Source organism: Sceloporus occidentalis, unplaced genomic scaffold (assembly GCF_023333645.1).
Source record: "Sceloporus occidentalis isolate IW3139 unplaced genomic scaffold, rSceOcc1.0.p SCAF_97, whole genome shotgun sequence".
Taxonomy (NCBI): domain Eukaryota; kingdom Metazoa; phylum Chordata; class Lepidosauria; order Squamata; family Phrynosomatidae; genus Sceloporus; species Sceloporus occidentalis.
In genome coordinates this window covers 1,127,085-1,148,802 of record NW_028317077.1, presented here as the reverse complement: position 1 = coordinate 1,148,802, position 21,718 = coordinate 1,127,085, and the positions used below count along the sequence as shown (strand labels likewise).

The 21,718-nt window shown below is 39.7% G+C and overlaps 1 protein-coding gene across 1 annotated transcript in view; it reads right to left on the bottom strand.

The window, feature by feature from the left end:
* LOC149284213 (netrin receptor DCC-like) overlaps positions 1 to 21,718 on the bottom strand; it is a 197,343-nt gene that overhangs the window by 16,373 nt on the left and 159,252 nt on the right. The window contains exons 21-27 of the mRNA XM_089496999.1: positions 20,591 to 20,623; positions 18,420 to 18,485; positions 13,746 to 13,908; positions 11,636 to 11,862; positions 11,042 to 11,161; positions 8,192 to 8,347; positions 1,000 to 1,212 (exon numbers count right to left, since the gene is read on the bottom strand). Coding sequence (XP_089353125.1) covers positions 1,000 to 1,212; positions 8,192 to 8,347; positions 11,042 to 11,161; positions 11,636 to 11,862; positions 13,746 to 13,908; positions 18,420 to 18,485; positions 20,591 to 20,623 — 978 coding nt within the window. The remainder of the gene's footprint in view (positions 1 to 999; positions 1,213 to 8,191; positions 8,348 to 11,041; positions 11,162 to 11,635; positions 11,863 to 13,745; positions 13,909 to 18,419; positions 18,486 to 20,590; positions 20,624 to 21,718) is intronic.

Sequence of the window (21,718 nt, the reverse complement as noted above, 5' to 3'; positions counted from 1 at the left end):
CCAGGTCTTAGGTCAATCGCTATGTTTCTCTGAAGTCCTGCTGTGACCCATCCAAACGTTCAGAGCAAGCGAGGATGTGAGATCACGGAGAGCATTTCACAGAAACACAGACAAAAAATTACAAATACGTAAAAAAAATGACTAATCCTTTAAAAAAAAAAAAAAAAAAAAAAAAGAAAAGTATTCTTTTTTATATTTTTTTGCCCTCATTAATATGTATTAAAGATGTTTTATTAAATATAACTGAATAGAAATATAAACTGACAAATATATTTCTATATTTTTTTAAATTCTTTTAATTATTTTTTAATGTTCTTTGTCATTTTGTGATTGGTACACTAGAATGACCTTTTAATATGTAAATTATTATTATAAAAAAAAATAGAACAGTTAAGCAAATATTGTGCTTTTACTATTACATTTTTGTTAAGGTTTTGTTTCATTTGTTAAAAAAAATATATATATATTTCTATTTGATAGCGTTCAGTACAAATCTAATCTAATATAATATAATAATATTTTAACATGAAGGCAAAAAGGGCACAACATAGGCCTAAGTATTAACCCCTTAAGGACAATGGGTTGTCCCTTAAACCCATTAAAACAATGCATTGTGAGGCCGTACATGTACAGGCTTTGTCATGAAGGGGTTAAAAATTAAATATATCAAATACTTCATTCTGCAATATTTTTTCAAGAATGCCGATAGCGACTTTTTCTATGAATGTCACAGAAAAGCTTATACAATCACAGAAAAAAAATCACAATTTTAGTTTATGTGAAATGTGGATTGTTTTATTAGCTTAACCCCTTAAGGACAACTTTGTTGTGAAGGGGTTAACGGAATTTCCCAATGCATCGCACATGAATGTAGTTGATATCAGATCTATACTGCCGAACCAGAGTCACGGTGTCCGAACTCCCTACCCAAGGACAGGTCACGTCCCGATACACCTAGATATCTTAGAACGGATTGGTTTCAGAAAAGTCATTTGTTACCTGATTGAGACAAAAGTGGCGTGTATGGGACTTTGGGTTCCATTGCAGTCATTGGCGGAGGCAACATGGGGTTAGCAAAGCTGCGGAGCGGATGTGTTGGCCGTACGCAGGCGGTGGGGATGGTTCTGCTTGGGACATCTTCGTTACTGGGATGCTCTGGTTGTGAATGTGATAGCACAGATGGCTGCTGGGAAGGTGGACATTCACTCACTGCTGGAAGAAGATGGGTAGAATGTCAATAATGTGATTTCGGTTACATATATGTCGCTTGTTTAACAAGGTAATATGTGTATAAATTAGGGCTGAAACAACGAATCGATAAAATCGATAATAATCGATAACGGAAATCGTTATCGACGATTTCCGTTATCGATTAATCGAGTGATCGATTCGTTGTTGGAGCACTCGGCTCCTTTTACTTACCTCCGCGAGCGTTCCCCGCTTCCGCTGCACTCTCCGCCTTCTTTTAGTTGCGTGTGGCTCCGTTCGCACAGAGCGGTTCGCTCTGTGCGAGTGGCTCCATTCGCACAGAGCGATTCGCGGGGGCGGGGGTTTCAGGGGATGCAGGGCAGAGTGGGGGTGGGGGGGCAGGCCAGGGTAGGAGACTGAGTGCAGGGCAGAGTGGGGGTGGGGATGCAGGGCAGGGTGTGAGTGTGGGGGCAGGGCAGGAGACTGGGTGCAGGCCAGAGTTGGAGACTGGGTGCAGGGCAGAGTTGGAGACTGGGTGCAGGGCAGAGTGGGTGCAGGGTGTGAGTGTGGGTGCAGGGCAGAGTGGGTGCAGGGTGTGAGTGTGGGTGCAGGGCGTGAGTGTGGGGGCAGGGCAGAATGTGGGGGCAGGGCTGGGTGCAGGGCAGAGTTGGAGACTGGGTGCAGGGGCACAGTGCAAAGTGCTGGGTGCAAAGTGCCAGGGCTGGGTGCAAAGTGCCAGGGCTGGGTGCAAAGTGCCAGGGCTGGGTGCAAAGTGCCAGGGTGCAAAGTTCTGGGTGCAAAGTGCCAGGGCTGGGGCAAAGTGCTGGGTGCAAAGTGCTGGGTGCAAAGTGCCGGGTGCAAAGTGCCAGGGCTGGGTGCAAAGTGCCAGGGCTGGGTGCAAAGTGCCAGGGCTGGGTGCAAAGTTCTGGGTGCAAAGTGCCAGGGCTGGGTGCAAAGTGCTGGGTGCAAAGTGCTGGGTGCAAAGTGCCAGGGCTGGGTGCAAAGTGCCGGGTGCAAAGTGCCGGGTGCAAAGTGCTGGGTGCAAAGTGCTGGGTGCAAAGTGCCAGGGCTGGGGCAAAGTTTCTTGAACAGTAATAGTCCACCTCTTTTCAGAATGTTTGGGGTTATTTTGTTTCATAAATATTGTGTTTGGGTTTTTGTACTTTGAACATATTGTTTTTTTATTACATCATAACAAAATAAGAATGTTAATGTAAATTTTAAGTTGTTTTTTAACATCCAGTTCATTAAATTTTAAACAAAAAATTTGCATATTGTTTTTTTTTATCCGATTAATCGATTAATCGAAAAAATAATCGGCCAACTAATCGATTATTAAAATAATCGTTAGTTGCAGCCCTAGTATAAATTAACCAAAACAAAAAAAAATGGCAAAAAAATGTCATTTTGTGAGAATGGAATATTTTGAATAACAAATTTGGAAATGGAAGCATGAATGTTCAGCAAGAGGCATAAGCAGCGGAATGAGCGAAGGGGGCCGAGACAGATCACCGGTGAGACCTCACGTATTCGATACAATACCGGAGACCTCTTATCTCTAGAAAGACATTCTAGAGAGAGAGAGACAAGAAAAGGGCTACTAAGATGTGGAATGGTTTAAATGCTTACATCATAGCGTGGAATAATTAAATTATTTCAATGTATACGGCTATGAATGAGGAAAGGGAGTGTAGGTAGCCGAAAGCGATTCCTCCGGAGAGCCGCGAAAGCAGAGTTTTACCAGGAGACTCTGGGTCAAACCCGGAGAGATCTTACAGCAGTTAGAAAAATAATCTCATGTGACCTCATAAGTGACTTGGAAATCTATGAATAATGTATTTATAATCCTTTTTCATTCATAGAATGCTGAATTTTATGTTTTTTCAAAATTTCTAGTAATTTTCAGGTTTAAAGCACAATATTTTGTAAATTCTTTCAAAATGACAGCTAAATGAGTAAAAGGTTTAATAACTTTTAATAAACAGACTTTAAGAAAAAAGTTAAATGATCTCTAAAGGTTTGATAATCGGATAATTATTGTTATGTGTAAAAAATAATTACAGGCAAAATTACAGATAAAGCTCTTTTTTTTAAAATAGAAACATGAAAATATGACTCAAAATGCCCATAATGTTAAAAATGCTGTACTGCTAAACTCTAAAATACCATAAAATCCATTCATAGCCCCGGAGTTAACATTAAACCTTATATTACGTGGCATTTATAACAAATAAAAAATGTAATAGCCTAAAACACTAATGAATATACCAGTAATCTATAATCAAATGCATTATAATTAGACTTGTGCATTCGTCTTCGGGCGAACATGAAAACGAACACGAAGAGTGCGTTTTCGTGTTCGTTCCGAAGACATGAAGAAGAGAAGACAGTGCAGGTAAAACGTAGGCGAAGACGAAGACTCACACACGAAGAATCTTCGCCTTCGTCTACTATTCTCCCCGGTCCCTTCCCCATCTAACTTACCTTATCTTCAGAGCATCGCGGGAGTTGACTGAAGTGGAAATCCGCAGGTTCGTCATCAGGGGTTACAGGGCAGTGTGAGTGAGCCTATTGGTCACCTGCAGGGTCTTCCTCTGGCATCAACCAATTGGTTGATGCCAGAGGAAGACCCTGCAGGTGACCAATAGGGCTCACTCGCACGGCCTTTTTAACTCCTGATTTCCGCTCCCGTTAACCCCTGCGATGCTGCGTTGGATAACGGGAGCAGAAATCCGTAGGGTAAAGGGCTGTGCAAGCGACCAATAGGCTCACTCGCACGGCCCTTTACCACTAGTTGCTAGGCAGGAAAAAAAAAATCAACCTGGGACCCTGCTGCAACAGTTAAAAGTCCGTGCCAGCGACCAACAAAGTCGCCGGTACGGACATTTAACTGACACAGCAGGGACACCAGTGGTCTCCCCGCTGTGTCAGTTAAATGTCAGTGCCAGTGACCAACAAAGTCGCCGGTACGGACATTTAACTTAGCATAAATAACTTACTATAACTTCGGACACAATGCTGCCCTCTGTTGGTTTTACATTAAGTAGCATATGCTTGAAATCCAAAGTTATTATGCTACTCAGTGTAAAACCAACAGAGGGCAGCATTCTGTCCGAAGATATATTAGCCATATGTGGCAGTGTGTTCATTTTCATTTATTAATTATTTAAATAAAATATATCCCCATGATCCGCTGGTCTCCCCGCTGCAACAGTTAAATGTCCGCACTCGCGGACATTAATTCTGTCGAACTTGAAAACTCTTTTTTTCTATTTATTTTGGGGTTTTTTTGTATTAAACTGTTAGACGAAAGCATCATGGGAATGTATTTTATTTGAATAAATGCAAATGAGCACACTGCCACAGATGGCTAATATATGTTCGGACAGAATGCTGCCCTCTGTTGGTTTTACATTAAGTTGCATAATAACGTTGGATTTCTTTCAAGCATATGGAACAATGCTACTTAATGTAAAACCAACAGAGGGCAGCATTCTGTCCGAACATATATTAGCCATATGTCTTCGGACAGAATGCTGCCCTCTGTTGGTTTTACATTAAGTAGCATTGTTCCATATGCTTGAAATCCAGTTATTTATTATGCTACTTAATGTAAAACCAACAGAGGGCAGCATTCTGTCCGAACATATATTAGCCATATATGTTCGGACAGAATGCTGCCCTCTGTTGGTTTTACATTAAGTAGCATTGTTCCATATGCTTGAAATCCAGTTATTATGCTACTTAATGTAAAACCAACAGAGGGCAGCATTCTGTCCGAACATAAATTAGCCATATGTCTTCGGACAGAATGCTGCCCTCTGTTGGTTTTACATTAAGTAGCATAATAAATAACTGGATTTCAAGCATATGGAACAATGCTACTTAATGTAAAACCAACAGAGGGCAGCATTCTGTCCGAAGACATATGGCTAATATATGTTCGGACAGAATGCTGCCCTCTGTTGGTTTTACATTAAGTAGCATTGTTCCATATGCTTGAAAGAAATCCAGTTATTATGCTACTTAATGTAAAACCAACAGAGGGCAGCATTCTGTCCGAACATATATTAGCCATATGTGGCAGTGTGCTCATTTGCATTTATCCAAATAAGATATATTCCCATGATCCTTTCGTGTAATGGTTTAATACAAAAAAACCCCAAAATAAATAGAAAAAAAGAGTTTGCAAGTTCGACAGAATTAATGTCTGCGAGTGCGGACATTTAACTGTTGCAGCGGTGAGACCAGCGGATCATGGGGATATATTTTATTTAAATAATTATTAGATGAAAATGAACACACTGCCACATATGGCTAATATATCTTCGGACAGAATGCTGCCCTCTGTTGGTTTTACTCTGAGTAGCATAATATTCTGCCCGAGAATATATTAGCTATATATGGTAGTGAGCTCATTGGTCCCCAGCAGGAGGCCCCCTGCTGGCGACCAATAGAGTTGCAGCAGAGCTGCTGCAGTACGCGTTAACCCCGTATTAACCCCTTAACCGGAAAAAACGAAGAAAAAACGAATATTCGCCCGAAGAGAAGACAGGAACGGGCGAATATTCGCGGAATACGAAGATTTTTTTTTTGACGAAGACGAGCACGAAGACGAACACGAAGAGCCCCCTGGTGCCCAAGTCTAATTATAATTAAAGATAAAGTGCAGTCCATTAAACCTCCTTAAGTGGTATTTTTTTATTATAATAAATTGCATTTTTTGGGAACTGATCTACGTTATTTGTTTTGTCCCGCAGAAAATATTTTGTGTTTGTTTTGGATCTTTTTAAGGAATAATTACTACATTTTGTATTGCATTTTCTTTACAGGATGGTAATGGTAGTCAAAGGTTGTGATGGCTTTCAATCGTGGTGGAACTTAAACCCCCAATGAATCCTCGAGGAGACACAGGCTGATTAATAACTTAAATCGCTGGAAAGACATCCATTATAAGAATTCTGGGAATGCGGTCAGCCCTTGGGTTTCTAGTGTTGTTGTTGCCGGGGGGGCAAGTCAAGTGAAGTGGCTCCGCCCCCTCGCACTCACCTTTCACCCCTCACGCTGCTCCCATCACTATGCGGCCATCAGATTGTTGGAAATCGAATCTAAACGGCCGCTGGGTGCTGATGCCGCCGGCCGGCGCTACTTTAATACTTTATTTATTTATTTTTAATATGGCAAGCCGATCCGGCATATTAAATAAATAAAAAAAAGGATTAAAGTAGCTCCGGCCGGTGGCATCAGCACCCAGCGGCCGTTTAGATCAGTTTTCCAGCAGTCTGATGGCCGCATAGTGATGGGAGCAGCGTGAGGGGTGAAAGGTGAGTGCGAGGGGGCGGAGCCACTTCACTTGACTTGCCCCCCCAGGCCTTAGGCTGCCAGCCCTCCCCTGACCATATGCCTCTTTACATCCGCAACTGTGAGAGATTAACATAGAGACTTAAAATCTGATGGCAGATCAGACCCATTCTGTCCGTCTAGTCTCCCCGTTTCTCCTGCTGTAAAGACTCAAACCTTAATCAGTCGTTGGTCTCGTCTTAGATTTAGGAGCCGTATGCCGATCCCATGCGTGTTTAATACCCTCGCTGTATTACCCTCTACCACTTCTGCTGCAAGACTGTCCCCACATTACAATGAATATGTTGGGAAATGCTTTAGACCGTTACGTGACAACTCTAGATCGGACGTGGGAGAAAGACTTCACCATTCCGCCTCAGAGGTAAAGAGGTGACAGCTCCTTAAACCATTTTGTTTGCACTCGTTATATTTTGTCTACACAGCATAATAAGAAGTATTACTACCAGCAAAATGTTGTCTTTGTTTTGAAGGGTAATCTGCTGCCGTCAGATGTGAAATTATACTCCGTGGTTTGTCTATTCCTATTCCAAGCCCGTGCAGTGTCTTCAGGTGATGCATTGAAGAAATCTTCTTTTGAAGTTATGTCATAATTCTTAGCACAGAAGAATTTCTGAAATCATCCCCCAAGTGTTCCTAGCTTCAATAAGAAGACCCGTCTCCATACCTGGGAACTCTTCTGTTTGACCCAGAGATTGCCGGGTGAAGCACCGCTTCTCTGGTTCAAGACCCAAATCCCCCACATATTTTCCCTTTAAATGGGGGGACTCCCACCGACATCAGGTGGAACTCCTACCGACGTCAGTGGGCAGTCTTGACTACGGGTAGGCTCCAAGTAGGCTCCTGGTAGCTGGAGCCTGGTAGCCAGACCCCGGAAGTTCCCAGGTATGCTCGTCTCTTAGAAGAGTCTCACAGTAGCCAGGTGTATACTTACAAAGAAAGAAAGAACCCAACACACCTTATTGTAAAGCCAAAGGAGTGTATCGAGATCGGTACACAAATACATACCGGGCCCATACAGTACAACATGGTACAATGTGTATGCCGTACGTTGGAACCTAGTGGCTTAGTCAACGGTTGGGCTAGCCACGTGAGGCTCACCATCTGTAATGGCAGGACTAGCGCCAGGTAGCTTTAATCCGTATGGGAGTGGGAAGGGAATAAGGTGGGGAGCGAGCATGCTTTAACAGACCCAGGGACAGAGCATGGTGACCCAGAGACTCCGGAGAGTTCCTAAATATGGGGGGGGGGGGAGACAGGTGCCTTCATCAAGGGAAAATATCTGGTATAAGATATTAAGGGAAAGTTTAATATTAAAGAAGAAATGATGGGAAAAGTATAACAACCAACACTGGGGGGAAAAAAGAGTAGAATCTTTAGAAAAAAAGTGTCGTCGAATTATTACTGTATTCTAAATTTCTATTTTTTTTTGTAAAGTCTAACGTTTTTTTACAATATATAGAACACAATAGTTGCGGATTGTGATAGACACACAATGCTTTGTATTTCATGGTCCAAACTGTAGCACTCATAAGGAAAGAAAGGTAAAAATGGAATTCGATGATCTGCCTTCCTTGTCCTTTTTATGTCTATAAACCACTAATTCCTTTACTCTTGGTGATTTTAAATAAAATATATAACTTACCTCGCCCAGCACCAAATCCTCTGTCCACCGAAAGCGTGGGAAACGGTACCGGCCGCAGGGTGAACTGCGGATGGGGGTAGCCACATGTCGGAGATGGGAGGATTCCTGGGTACTGCGCACTCTCTAACGTTGGAACAGGAATGGCACTGACAACAGCTGTGGCGTAGAAAAAAAGTGAATTGTAATTAGCTGGACAAGTTGCATGAATAACAGTTTTTGCGCAATGAAAATAAATTTACTTTGATACCCAGTTTTTAAAACTATTCAATAAGTACACTTTTTTTTGCTTTGTCTTTTTTGAAGAAAGGTAAAAACAAAAAAAATCAATACCTGAAATATTTATACAGCTAAAAAAAAAAATACAATAAAATCATAATTTAAACACGTATTTTCTCTCCATATCGTTATCAATACTTTTCAAAACTCAACTTATTTTATCTTTTAGCAGAATTCTGTTTATAAAAGTTAATTTGTTTCCAATGCTAATCTTTGCCATGGCCTTCCATACCAGTGTATTTTATAGTAAAGTGTTATTATATATATTATCTTTTTTTATATAGCGCCAGCAACTTCCACAACGCTTCTTACAGTCCATACATTCAAAGGGTCTGACAAAACTAGAACCGACAGACTGAGATGAACCGACACATTAGATAACGAGGGCCCGGCTCGCAAGCTTACACTCTAGAGACATAATTTCAGATTTGCAATTTAAAGACAAATGTATTAGTACATAACTGGAGCGAATTGTGGAAATCTGGTGCAATGCCCATGGAAACCTAGTGCACTGTTTTGTTAAAAAGGTAGTTACCAGGCTAATAGAGCCATACAAGCAGTGGCGTCACTAGGGTTGGGGTCACCCAATGCGATGACACATAGTGTCACTGACGGGCGGTCCCGCTGACGTCGGGGGAGTTCCCGCTGACGTCGGTGGGCGGTCCCACTGACGGCCCCATTTGAAGGAAAAAATGGGCGGGGAGCGGGGCGTGTCAAGACCCAGCTCCCGTGACCCGGAGGATTCGGGTCTTGAATAGAGTTCCCTGCATGGTGTGGTGTCACCCACTGCACACAGGTCAATACAGCAGCAATGAAAACACAGATATGCATACAGGGCCACATTGTAGGGGCTCCCTAAGAGACTAAATATGTTTTTCCTTTATCTCTATGCTCTGACCCCCGGTATATACATCTGATCATGGTGCAGAATATCCCCCCACCGTACAACCTCATTGGCTAATTTATTTTCAATGCAAGGGGAACGCAGACAGAGTTCAAAACATTTTTCTTTTTTTTTTAAAGATATTTCTTGTAAAGTTTATTTATTCTACCTGTTTTTTTTTTCAAAAAGTTGGGTGGTAATACGGGAAAATCAGGACGATGATTAACCCCCTGTGTGATAAGGGGTTAAAGTTTTACATAGCCCTTTGCATTATGGAAGTGTTTAGTAGGATGATATCTCCATATGGTGAAAATTACAGAGCTAAATATGCTTTTTTTTGTTTCCTTTTTTCTCAGCTATAGTTCAAAAAATGAACTTCATCATCATCTGTTTGGCTCCGACGGCCTTCTGAAGGACTGCGAGTTCGGCCTATGTTGTCCTTGGAATGCACTCATAATAGCATTGGTTTCTGATTGAATCTATATTTTCTGGCTTCTGACCCCATTAGTTAGCTTTTACCATTACATCACTACAAAGTACCGGTCAGCGGGGTTTTTTTCCCCCACTAAGAGAACCGATAGCCTCTGCTCCGCCGTAGAATATGGAAAGAGGTTCTACAAGAAGTAAAAAGCAAAAAAGGTTGCCGGGCGCAAGGTCCGTAAACAATTCATCAGAGAGACAGGGCTGACGGCTGCTCTGATCCTTTCTATTATGATAGTTATCTATGGTTTGAAAGATGAAAAGGAATGAAAAATTCCTTTATGTGCCGGATGGAGATTCCCCCGCGCTTGGATAATGCATCTTGATTTCCTATACGAATGCTAAAAAAAGAGCGTGTGAAGTTGCCGTGGACGGTCTCCAAATATCAAACAAGAACAATAACAAAAAAAAAAAAGATTAAAGGCCAATTCTGGTCTCTGTACTGATTTTAGTATTCACCGGCAGTCTTCTTTTAGGTGAAAGCTCCGTCTATGTAGGACTTTTTGTAAGCTGATGAAAAACGAGCGTTTGGAATTAATGCTTTTGTTTAAGAACATGGCGTTAGGGCGATAGTGTGATAGACGCTGTTAATTGTAAGTCCTGATAAGCAGTGTGTGTGATTTTCACTGTTGATTATATGATTACTGTACCTCCCAACAGGTCTTGGTTTTTTGGGACAGTCCCACTGCCCTGGGTAGCTGCGTCATTAACCCGTTGGGGACATTCTCGGATCTCCGATGACTAGCCCTAAAATATATGGAGGGATGTGCTGATGGCCACTTCTGGCACTGGCTCTGACCCTTCATCTCTTGCCACCCGACACCAACGCTTGGACACCAACGCTTGGACACCAACGCTTGGACACCAACGCTTGGACACTTAGAATGCTGGGAGGGTATATGATATATTGACCTCTTTTGATTTTACAGATCCCAGGGCCAGACACCCGTACCTCCTTCCAAAGAGGAATTTCAGCAAGCAAAATGTTACAGTAATTGCATTTTACCATTCCCTTCTCTTGTCTTCACTCTCGACAACATCTCATCTGTCCGTAACGTGATGTTTTACTGAAATGTTCCTGAAAATGCCTAATATGTATTCTAAGCATGCGTGTCCTCCTCACGCCTTGCCGATAGAAACAGATTTCATGCATATTCTCCTAAAACTCCTATTTTAGCTGTAAAAAAATAATAAAGCAGATTGGCACTTACGAGGGTTACCGCTGGGTTGTGTGTCCATCGGAATCATAAGTTTAGCACGGGTCGCGCGGCGAGCGGCAAGGGAGCGCTCCAGCGTCGAAATGTTACTTCCAACTTCATCGGTGTCACCAGCTAGAGAACATATGAAATTAATTCAGGAAGTTTTTAAAGCTTATAATGTATCACGCTGCTGTCTTAACGGCATTTTTTTCAGACTTGTTTGGTTTACTAATTGGGAATTAATTAATAGGTTTAATAAAGTAAATCAATTTATTGTCATGTTTGGTGTATTGTAATAGTAATCAAAAATGTTGGCTAAAGATGCAAATTTCTATTGTTGGAGATGTAAATTTCCATTATTAGAGCAAACCGCAACAAAAGAAACATTTTTTAAAATTCAATTTTCTGAAAAAATTCGAGTTAAATATGGAAATTAATTTCTGAATTTATAAATGACAATATAAGTAAAATGAACGGTTACCTATACATTTTAATTTGTGGGGAAATGAGAAGTATGGTAATGGGAGTTGACCTTTGGTTTCGTAGCTATTACAGAAAGAATAATTTACATTATTTGTATGCGAAAGTCATGGAATGTTGCATTACCTGAATGGGATCCACTCTTGCTACCCAGCTGTGATTCTGATTGGCTGTGACTAACGGGAGTGGAGTCTTGACAGCTGGGTCTTGGGGAATCTCTTCCTTGTGTGTCGGATCCGGAGGGTTTTTCTATGTTCTTCATTTCCATCTCCTCGTGGTGGATCCAGAGATCTGGGGGTCTTAGATCTTTCTGGCTTCCCTTCCTTTTACCGATGCTATGTGTGGCACGTTTTCTTAAAAAGAAATAAAAAAAAAAATGTAAAAATGTAAAAAAATGTAAAAAATATTTACTAACCGACATTCAAAACCGCCACTCATGTTCATGATTTAATGATAATAAGATCATTGGTGCTGTTTGAATTTTCTATATAAACTGAAATGTAAATAAGATTTGGAATGTTGCAAGTTTCTGGATAATAATTTGCAAGGATGACATTTAAATCCCCCCAAGGATGGGCATCAGGTGTCATATGACGTTCTCACCAGCTGCTTTCTGATCCATGAAAGGGGCACGAGAAGACCTTAGGGGCTGTGAAACACACCAGTCTTACCGCAAACCACAAGGTTACGCAACGCAAGATTGGAAGCTATTCATGCTTAGAAAACGGAAAATACAACAGTTTGGTGACAAGGATGTGTCAGGCGCCATTAGGAGTCCTTTTTTCTCCCCGCTGACAGGCAAGGAAATTGTCAAGCTTTATGGCTGTCCGAGGAATTCCTCTTTAGAACAAACAGTAGAACATCTGACACGTACTCAAAATAAACAGATTCTGTTAAAAATGGGTCATTCTGCAGCACAGAAGAGCCAATTTATTGATGTTCAATGAATGGACATAACCAATCAACCAACAAAATCTACCCATGCTCATAAAATAGTTTTTTTTCCCCCGACAAATATGAAAGAATTGATTTGCTTTAAATTTGTTCTAGTTTTCTATGGTCGGTGTTGAAATTGTCAGTCCGGCTACCCAAACCCCTAGCAATAAAAGTGCCATTATGTATCAATAGCGGTTTTGTTGCGGTAAGGCAACCGAGAGAATTGTCTCAGTAAGTAGGATTGTGTGTTGAAGACGCCCATGTTCTCAAAAGGTTTAAAGGTATTTTTAATTGTGAGTTCTATTGGCAGAGAATATAATGTATATAAAGCACAATATACGCTGATACAATGTATCTACTGGATAAAGGAGATCTAGAATCTAGGATCACAAAGGAGCTATCAATAGTAGCGCAAAGTTTTGTGCGACGGACAAATCTTTTCTTTTTTCTTATATTCTATCCTCGGCCTTATCTCTTTTTTTTTGACCTAAAGGTCCACAAGGGTTCCCCATTACCATTTTCAGAACATCTATATTCTGTGAATTTCTCCTTATTGTGACCTTATCTGCCGGCCTGATATTCTGCCAGTTGCTTTGTAAAGAGATAGTTGGATTGATTTCAGGAGGAGGTCAGAAATATTTTCTTACATTCAGAAACATCGTTCTTGCTCGATATTAAACGTGGCGTCTCTGCACCGTTCCGCTACAGTATGTGCTGAGACAAAGTTACACCAGAACGTTTCCAGCAGGTGTTGTTCGTGATAAGAAATTCATATCTAGCTAAAATATTCAATTTATTAAGAAAAATGTATATTTGAACTACAATTATTATTATTATTACTGCTACTGACTTTATGTATTACCCCGATCATAAACGTGTTGATTTGATCCTTAATCGATTGACCAGAAAGTGCTCTCAGTGATAGACAGGAGCAGATTCTGGACTGGGGGGGGGTAAGGGCGTTATATCTCTAATGCTTGGCTAAAAGATACATATTAAATAACGTAAAAAATGGCTTATTGGTGAAGCCACATGGAGTACTGGAGTGCCTCTTTAACAAAGCTTGTTTATATATATATATATATATATATATATATATATATATATATATATATATATAAAAATTCTTTGAATACTTTGAATGTTGGGTATTGGGCATTTAGTTGAGGATTAAAAAATAGGGTGTTTTTCTTGACAATATTTGACCCCCCCTAAAAGCCAGGTTACCATTGGTGTCCTCAGCACATCGACTAAATCCAAAGAGAGAAATACATTTTGATGCCTAAAAGGAAAGGCTTACTTTCTCTGCTGTGCTGAAGACCTTCGTGTGCAGATTATGGCCACGATGACCACGACCACGATGGTTATAGCTCCTACGGTGACCACAATAATAACCAGGAGGTTGCTATTTTTCTGCGGTGTGACGCTGCCATGAGGTGGGTGCATCTGACCTATCGGAGGTTCTGAAATAAAAATAAAAAATAATAAAAAAAATTAGATGAAAATAAAACGCATATTACCATTTTGATTCTTGAGCTACCGTTTTCTGGTCGGCGACCAGAGATACTGCAAATCTAATTAAAGAAGTTTTAAATGCAGCAGGGCATCTAAGATAGTCACAAAATAGTGGAATTATGATATTTTATGATTTAAAAATCATAAATGTATGCAGTGCATTCAAAAATTACAATAGGACAGATATAAAGCAGATAATAAATGTAAAGAAAATAGATTGAAAGTACGCACCTACGTTGTGCTATATTAAAAAAAAAAAAAAGTCAAAAAAGCAGGAAATAATAATAAAAAGTGTGTACTGGGCTGAAAAGGCGACATATAAAATATCACGACAACACCAGAGAAACATAGGGAATAATGGACCTGCAAATTCAGCAAATCTCGGCCATATTTCTCAATTCTGGGCATTTTCCCTCTATAGGTGATTTATTTAAAAGCCTTGGGATACACAATGAAATTCACCTTTTCATCTCGCCGAGAAATAAATACCGAGTTCAGGGCTTTGTTGCGCAAGTATGCGTGATGGACGATGCGTGTCCATGTTAGCTAAAGCCAGGATGTACCGATATTCACTATCATATAAACTATTTCTACAGAATTATTGAACGGTAAACAAGTTAATACAAGAAATACATGTTATTATTATACTGCATCTCATCACAGCCAAGTTCTTGCACTCTATTATAAATTCTGGGGCTCATCTATGGACTTTTCCTTGCTTCACAATGTGGTTGTTTTTTTGTTTTTTAGAAAAATCATTGATACATTCATTTCCATCTTTTTTCCCCAATAACATCCAGCTTCACAGGTGTTATGGGTCTCTCTGCTCTCAGAATTGGGGCTGGACGGTCATGTTTGCCCATTTCGACAATGTTCTGTTTTACAAGAAGAACCCGACAAAGCAGGAATAAGCCTTAACTGAGCTCAAGATGGTCCCATTAAATCCAGGACAGTTGGCAGGTATACAGGGCCAACCGGAAGACCCTCAATAACGAAGGTGTAAAAATATGATTTGCGTAATTAAAAGAGACAGGGTCGATGTCCATTATTTCTGGGGTGAAGATAGTTACTTAAACCTCATATTTAAAAACTGATTATTAATATGTTACAATACTTTCAATCAATCCACAATACTTAATAATATATATATATATAAAATAGAATAAAAATACAATTTTTATTTTATTTTGATGTCAATTCTTAAACAAACTCAACGTTTTTTGTGTGGTTTTTTTTTTGCTTTTAAGATGTTCTGTATAGAAAAATGTCTCTGCCACCGCTACGGTTGCGGAGAGGGATCTTTTCAGACGTTCCCGTTTCATTTTATCAAGAAGAATAGAAAGCTTCAGACACCGTCGCTCCCTTCTGTTTTACTGAAGGCTGAAAGGCGCTGGACAGACATAAAGGCGCATGACGCTAAATTCCAGGCTTATTATCATACGCTCTTCAAAAACAGCCAGCGAAGTCACAGCGTCTCGATGCGACATCTCATCGCTTTGGTGGCATTAATCTATATTCACGATCACGCTGATATACGAGCTGGATCCACGATATTCCAATGGAAGGATAACAATTCTAATGGTGATTAATGATGTCGGTATATCTGTCTATTGATCTGACTGCTCTTATTTGTTTATTGATCTATAGATCGATCCCTGCTCGGGGTTCTAGATATTTTTTCTTTGCAGCCTGTTTAATAAAAAGGGGGAGGGGGATTGCATATAGGTCAAATTCTATGCCTCTATAGCGCAGTCCCATGCCGCAGCACTGTACAATGGGTAAACATGTCAAGAAGCGCAAAACTAAATTTGCAGGAGCAGAGTCCTGCTCAAGCGAGATAACAATCTAGAAGGATTGACCCCAAAGCGGGATGAGTGTTGAATAATTAATTGTACATAGGTAAACTAATAATGAGATGATTGCTGAACTGGAAACATCCCTGTGGTGTCTCAGCTGGGATTAAATAATGAATTAGTCTTTATCCGCCCCTCTTTATTTTGTAATTACTCCGTGGATTCCATTTGGGATTCACGTTACAAATTAACGCAAGGACCTTGGAGGATGCTTTCGGCTCGCGTAAGCATCCCGCCAAGAAGAGGGCGACACATTTAAAGCTGATCTTATAACGATCCCACGCAGTCTATCTGTTTTAATCATCATGCTTTCCGGCCATTTCTATAACGACTATCTTATACTTAACGAGCGTTCTCTCCCAGAGGACTTTTCAAGAAAAAGTAATATGTCATGCTCATATTCATTTTTAAGTTTAGCTGCCATGCCAGACGGAGCGTTGTAAAAAATATCAATATATAGATTATAAATCAATTAATAAATAATATGTATTTGAGACTAATATTTTGTCTTTTGACTAATATTTACGATTTTACTGAATCTTTCTATACCATTTAAAACGTACAGACTTTTATTTATCGGCTTGTCATCTATTATCTACAAGGGTAAGAGATGTTTATCCTTTTTATAAGTATAAAAATATTAGAAGTGACTCTGGAGCTAGGAATAAACCATGGAGTCCTGTATGGATACCATAGATGATTTTTACCCACCGGCCCAGGTTGCCTATAGCAGATGCCCCTTGAGCTCCATTAACCACCTCCCAACCTGGTTCTAGGTGGTAAATCCTCTTCAACCAAAAATTTTTGAAGAACAGTCTACTTCTGCGATGAGTCTCTTCAAGACTCAATTTCGAGTTCCCATCAACATCAAAATCAATAAGAACGCAATCAAACGGCCTGGTTCAGTATAAGGCTAAGGGTCGTACCCTGAAAATGAACTGTTATTCCCTTTTATAAGAGAGAAGCGCGGATAAAATATCCAGGGACGCCATTTCTAAAGAGGGCTTCAACGTTGGTGCGCCTCAAAGGATTCAAGAACATGAATGCGTATGAAACACAGAATGTAACCGTAATGCAAGTAAGGTATTGTTATCAAGATCACTCAACGGTTATGATCAACAAAATTAGGTTACAAAATAAGAGTAAGAGTATATGAGGCACTACGTACAGAGAATATTAACCCATGATATATATAAACCCATTATGTATATGAGTTGAATCCATTTCTTTCTATATTTGGTTATTCTCTTCCATTTTATGTATTTACTTAACAAGGCAAGAAAAAAGTTAGAGGCTTTGTTCTATAGCTTTTTAATAAATAGAAAATCTGAACTAGAACATTTGTTAATGAAATTCATTATTAACTATAATCGCGTTAGTTTGCTGGAGAAGTGAATGTTAGAAGGTAAAAGAACGAGAAATTATTTTAAATCAGACCAATAAAAACAAAAAAAAGTAATATTTCTTGCCTCTCGTCAGGTGAGAACAAAACCATTTGCAATCTTGGGAAGGAAAAATTATTCCGTGGTTGCATTTTGCAAAGCATTTTGTCTCATTTTGGTTTATAACTGCACATACTTCAGTACATAATAACTACTTAGGATAAGGAGCTGCCAGAGACTAATTAATTTTCTTCAATTATCTTTTTTTTCATTTTCCATTGTTAATCTCCTGGAACCCTTATATATTCACAAAGTCCATACGCAGCAGTAAAGATCTCTATTATGTACTTGGTAACAGGCCATCCAGCGTGATGTTGTCAATGTCAGCTTAATGCAACTGAACAAATAACAAAAAGTCTACACGTTATTATATATTTAAAAAAAGAAAGAAAGCAGAAAGGACTATTAGAATAAACAGAGGATGATTCAATGAAATTAGTTTTTACTTTAAAACAGCCTTCATCAGGTTCATACCATCATCTTCGAAAGGTCTCACTCTACTACATTAAAGTACATCGTTTTTTTTGCCCCGTTAGAAGTAAAGAAGGCGCTGCACTTATTTCTTCTATCTTTTCTTGCGATGGACGATGTTCACATAACTCAATATTTCAGGTATCCAAATGGGGACACTTGTAATAAGAAGGGTTTTAAGAGCATACCTCGGAACTCTCCGGGTTTTACCGGAGATTGCCGGGTGAAGCACCGCTTCTCCGGGTCACGGGAGCGGGGTCTTGACACGCCCCGCTCCCCGCCCATTTTCCCTTTAAATGGGGGTGTTTCTCCCACCGAGGTCACGGGACCGCCCGCTGATGTCAGAGGGCAGTCCTGGCTGCGTCCCGCAAGGGAAGGCTCCGGGTAGCCGGAGCCCAGAAGTTCCCAGGTATGGTTAAGAGGCATGGAGCCGGAAGTTGGTGGGATGACGTCCTGCCCATATTGGCCACCTCATGGCGCTCGGTTTTCCAACGTCATACATGTTCCCAATTCTCACTGTGTTGTTACAATTCCAAGGGGTATTTTAAAATAAAATTTAAATCCCCTTGACGGAAACTTACTGAAGCGCCACTTACAGGCCGACATTTATCCTTCCTACCGCATTTTCCATATTAATGTAGAATTTAACTGAAACAGGCATTCTTTAGAATTATAGGATAATACCATTCTCACCGTTAAGGCTGCTCCTGTCGATCAAACCGGTGTCGACTGGCCAATACACTCCATCTCCATGACGACCTGTTGCAATAAATGGGTATGTTAAAGAAGAAAATGAGGCTTAAACAGTTGGATTTTTTTTTGTTTTAATTTAGATGCAAAAACAAAGGTTAATAAACTCAGTTTAACAGTAAAATACCATAAAACATCACAAATTAAAATAGACATTTTTAAATACCTAGAGGAAGGCTGAAGAAGTTCATAGGAGCTCTAAAATCCAATAGAGCTTTAGACTTTTAACAGAATATGTTGATCAACTTTTAATAAGGACATGGGGGGGTAGAATCGTCTTAGACTTTCTAGATATTTTGCAAATATATGTGCAGACAAACACGTTCTGATTGTGATTTGCTCACGATATCCTATATGCTATTACATGCTTTTAGCCAAATTCACGCTTTCAAGCACTAAATTGCATATATGAGCCATGTAATAACATTCACTAATTTACCCTGGAAATTTTAATAAGGTTCTTAAATTGCATGAAGACATATAATTTGACTCGTGCCTAATGGGGCCTCTCTTATGCAATAGAAATTCTGTCTGGTAAAACGTAAATAAATATGTAAGCCGGATATTAATGCTTTTACTTCCCAACGTTGAATTTTACACCTCAACAATGTGAGAAATTAAAAAAAAAACAAAAAACTGTGAGAAATAAAAAACAGAAAAGAAAAAGAAATTTAAAAAAACTTGAAAAATAAAAAACAGAAAAGAAAAAGAAATTTAAAAAAAACCATGAGAAAAAAAAACAGAAAAAAACATGAGAAATACAAAAAAAACTAGAAAAATAACTGTAAACAAATAAAAAATAACAGTAATGTACTGTCACAGAACAAATTATTTGGCATGATTCTTATCAGAGTGACAGCGAGACTGTTATACTTTGGTTTTGATGGAGCTGATGGAACAGAGCTATCATGTAACAGATGACAGAAGTAATGCATATTCCTTTCACATTGTATTTACCCGGCGTCGATGACACTTCTCTCGCACAGAACTTGTCTTTATTATCTCAAATTGTGACAGCAAATCCCAGCTATGCTATCTTCCTGGACCAAGATTTACTTATCACGGAAAATATGGCTGATGTCTGCGTTATACCGGCGATACGCAGGCCCATATGCCCCAACGGAAAGGTTTGAGTTGGTAAAGAGCTGAACTTTTTGACATTCTATTACGCGAAAATCGCCTTCTATAGACGTGATAAGAAAAATGGATGCGGCCGTGTCAACTGAAGAGAAAATGGAGTCTTTAGTTGAAGTCGCTCCTTTTATTGGGCCAGCATAGAAGAAAATATAAACTTTCATGGTATCAGAGGTCTCTTCTACAGATGGAATTATTCCAATTAAAGAAACCTCATATAACGCCAACTTTTTTTTCTATGTTGGCCCAATAAAAGGTACCAACGTCAACTACAGATATATCCATCACACTCTACGGCGCCATTTTGAATTTGTGTTTGGATGTCGGCTACAGTTTAAAGGACAGATTAATTTGATGCTGGATAAAACTCCATAATTAGAAAAATATATATCATAATTTAAAAAAAAACCTTAATAAAATGTCTAAACCAAGCATTATATAATCATAATTTAAAAATCTTAAATAAAACGTCTAGCAAACATTAAGCATAACCCTATGTTTCCATTACAGGACAAACACCGTCTTAGAAAGGTGAAAATGATTTACAATTATTTCAAACGAATATCTGGGATTTTAATCTACGGCTCGTGAAAATTCTGCAGAGGCAGCTTGCAAATTACGGTGAGTTTAATTATACTTAATGTGAATTATTCAGAAGAGAAGGAAGAGAGACAAAAATGTATTTCATACAAAAGAAGCTTGACATTTTAATTGGTCCTTCAGAAAAAAAATAAAAAATAATTTCCTCTCAAGGAGATTTACATATTCCCTATCAAAGCTTCAGGAAGTCTGAGCCTCGTGGAACTTCATTAACGAGATTAATTAGCACATCGGGGTCTGCCTCATCAGGTGTGTAGACCAGGTGGGGGGGAAAAAAAAAAAAGCTACAGAATGCTCGCTGTACATTGACGTTACATCTCGAAGGGCATTGATTTTTTATTTTGTGGGGTGGAAAAATGTTGAGAAGAAGGCCAACCTACCTTGGTCATTAGCCATTTTATCAGGGTGTTCCACTGCAAAGGAGAGAGAGACATTATCATTGCATTAGGATGGTTCTTCATAAGAGGGTTGACATACTAAATCAGCAATTTTGTTAGCAGGACTCGTATCGAGAAGCAGCTTGAAGGCGCATTAGACAAGACGAAACGACACTTCGCTTTTCAAAGAACGTGGGATCGTTTTTGTCGCTTTGGAAAGTCATCAATGAGAGAAAATAAGACAACATACAAGCTCGTCTCGACGTGCAACGGAGCTTGGCGAACGTACATACACACTGGCAGATACAAACATAGACAGATACGATGATGGATACAAAAAGACTGATTTGAGGCCTTTGTTTCCACGTAAAAATGAACATTCAATAATTTAAGTGCAAGGGCCGCGTTATAACTTTTTCTAAACTGCCAGGGGCCACGCACGGCTTTTAACATTTCCTATATGTGTATCTAAACATTTGCAAGAATGGATATTCCCAGCACACCCTCCGTAGTCGGAGCGCCGAGACATGGCGCCATACGCCAGCGCTCAGCGCAGCGGGCGGCAGCTGCGGACGTATGTAGGAGCTGGCACCCGGGGTGATGTCCTGGGTCAACCAAAATCTAGAACTGGTGGAACTAAAATATCTACTGGAACCTATAAGCTACAAGCTATTTAGATCTTTTTTTGGGGCAATTCTAGTGCATCCCTCCACTTTCAAAATCTGAATATTAAAAACTCTACAATATGTATTATCTACCGGAACACTATAATCATGACCATTATCCGCAACCATTTAGGGTGCCCTCTTATATAATGGTGATCCATAAACAATGGGGAGTATAACAGATTAGAACTCAAGCAGCCAATCAGTGGTGGGAAAGCCGTTCCATTGAAATCAATGGGAAAACCTCACATATGTGCATGGGGGGCTCTCAGATTCCCTGGTAAATGTTTTTTTTTGGGGGGCATCCTACAGAATCAATCCATGCATTTGTAAAAGGGGAGAAGATAATTTAAAGGGGGTGCACTTTTCCACCATATGAGCAGAAGTGCAGATGATGTCTGCAGTGTCCCTTTAATAAAGCAAAATTACTTTTTTTAATAAAAAGGTAAGCAAAGTAATAACATTA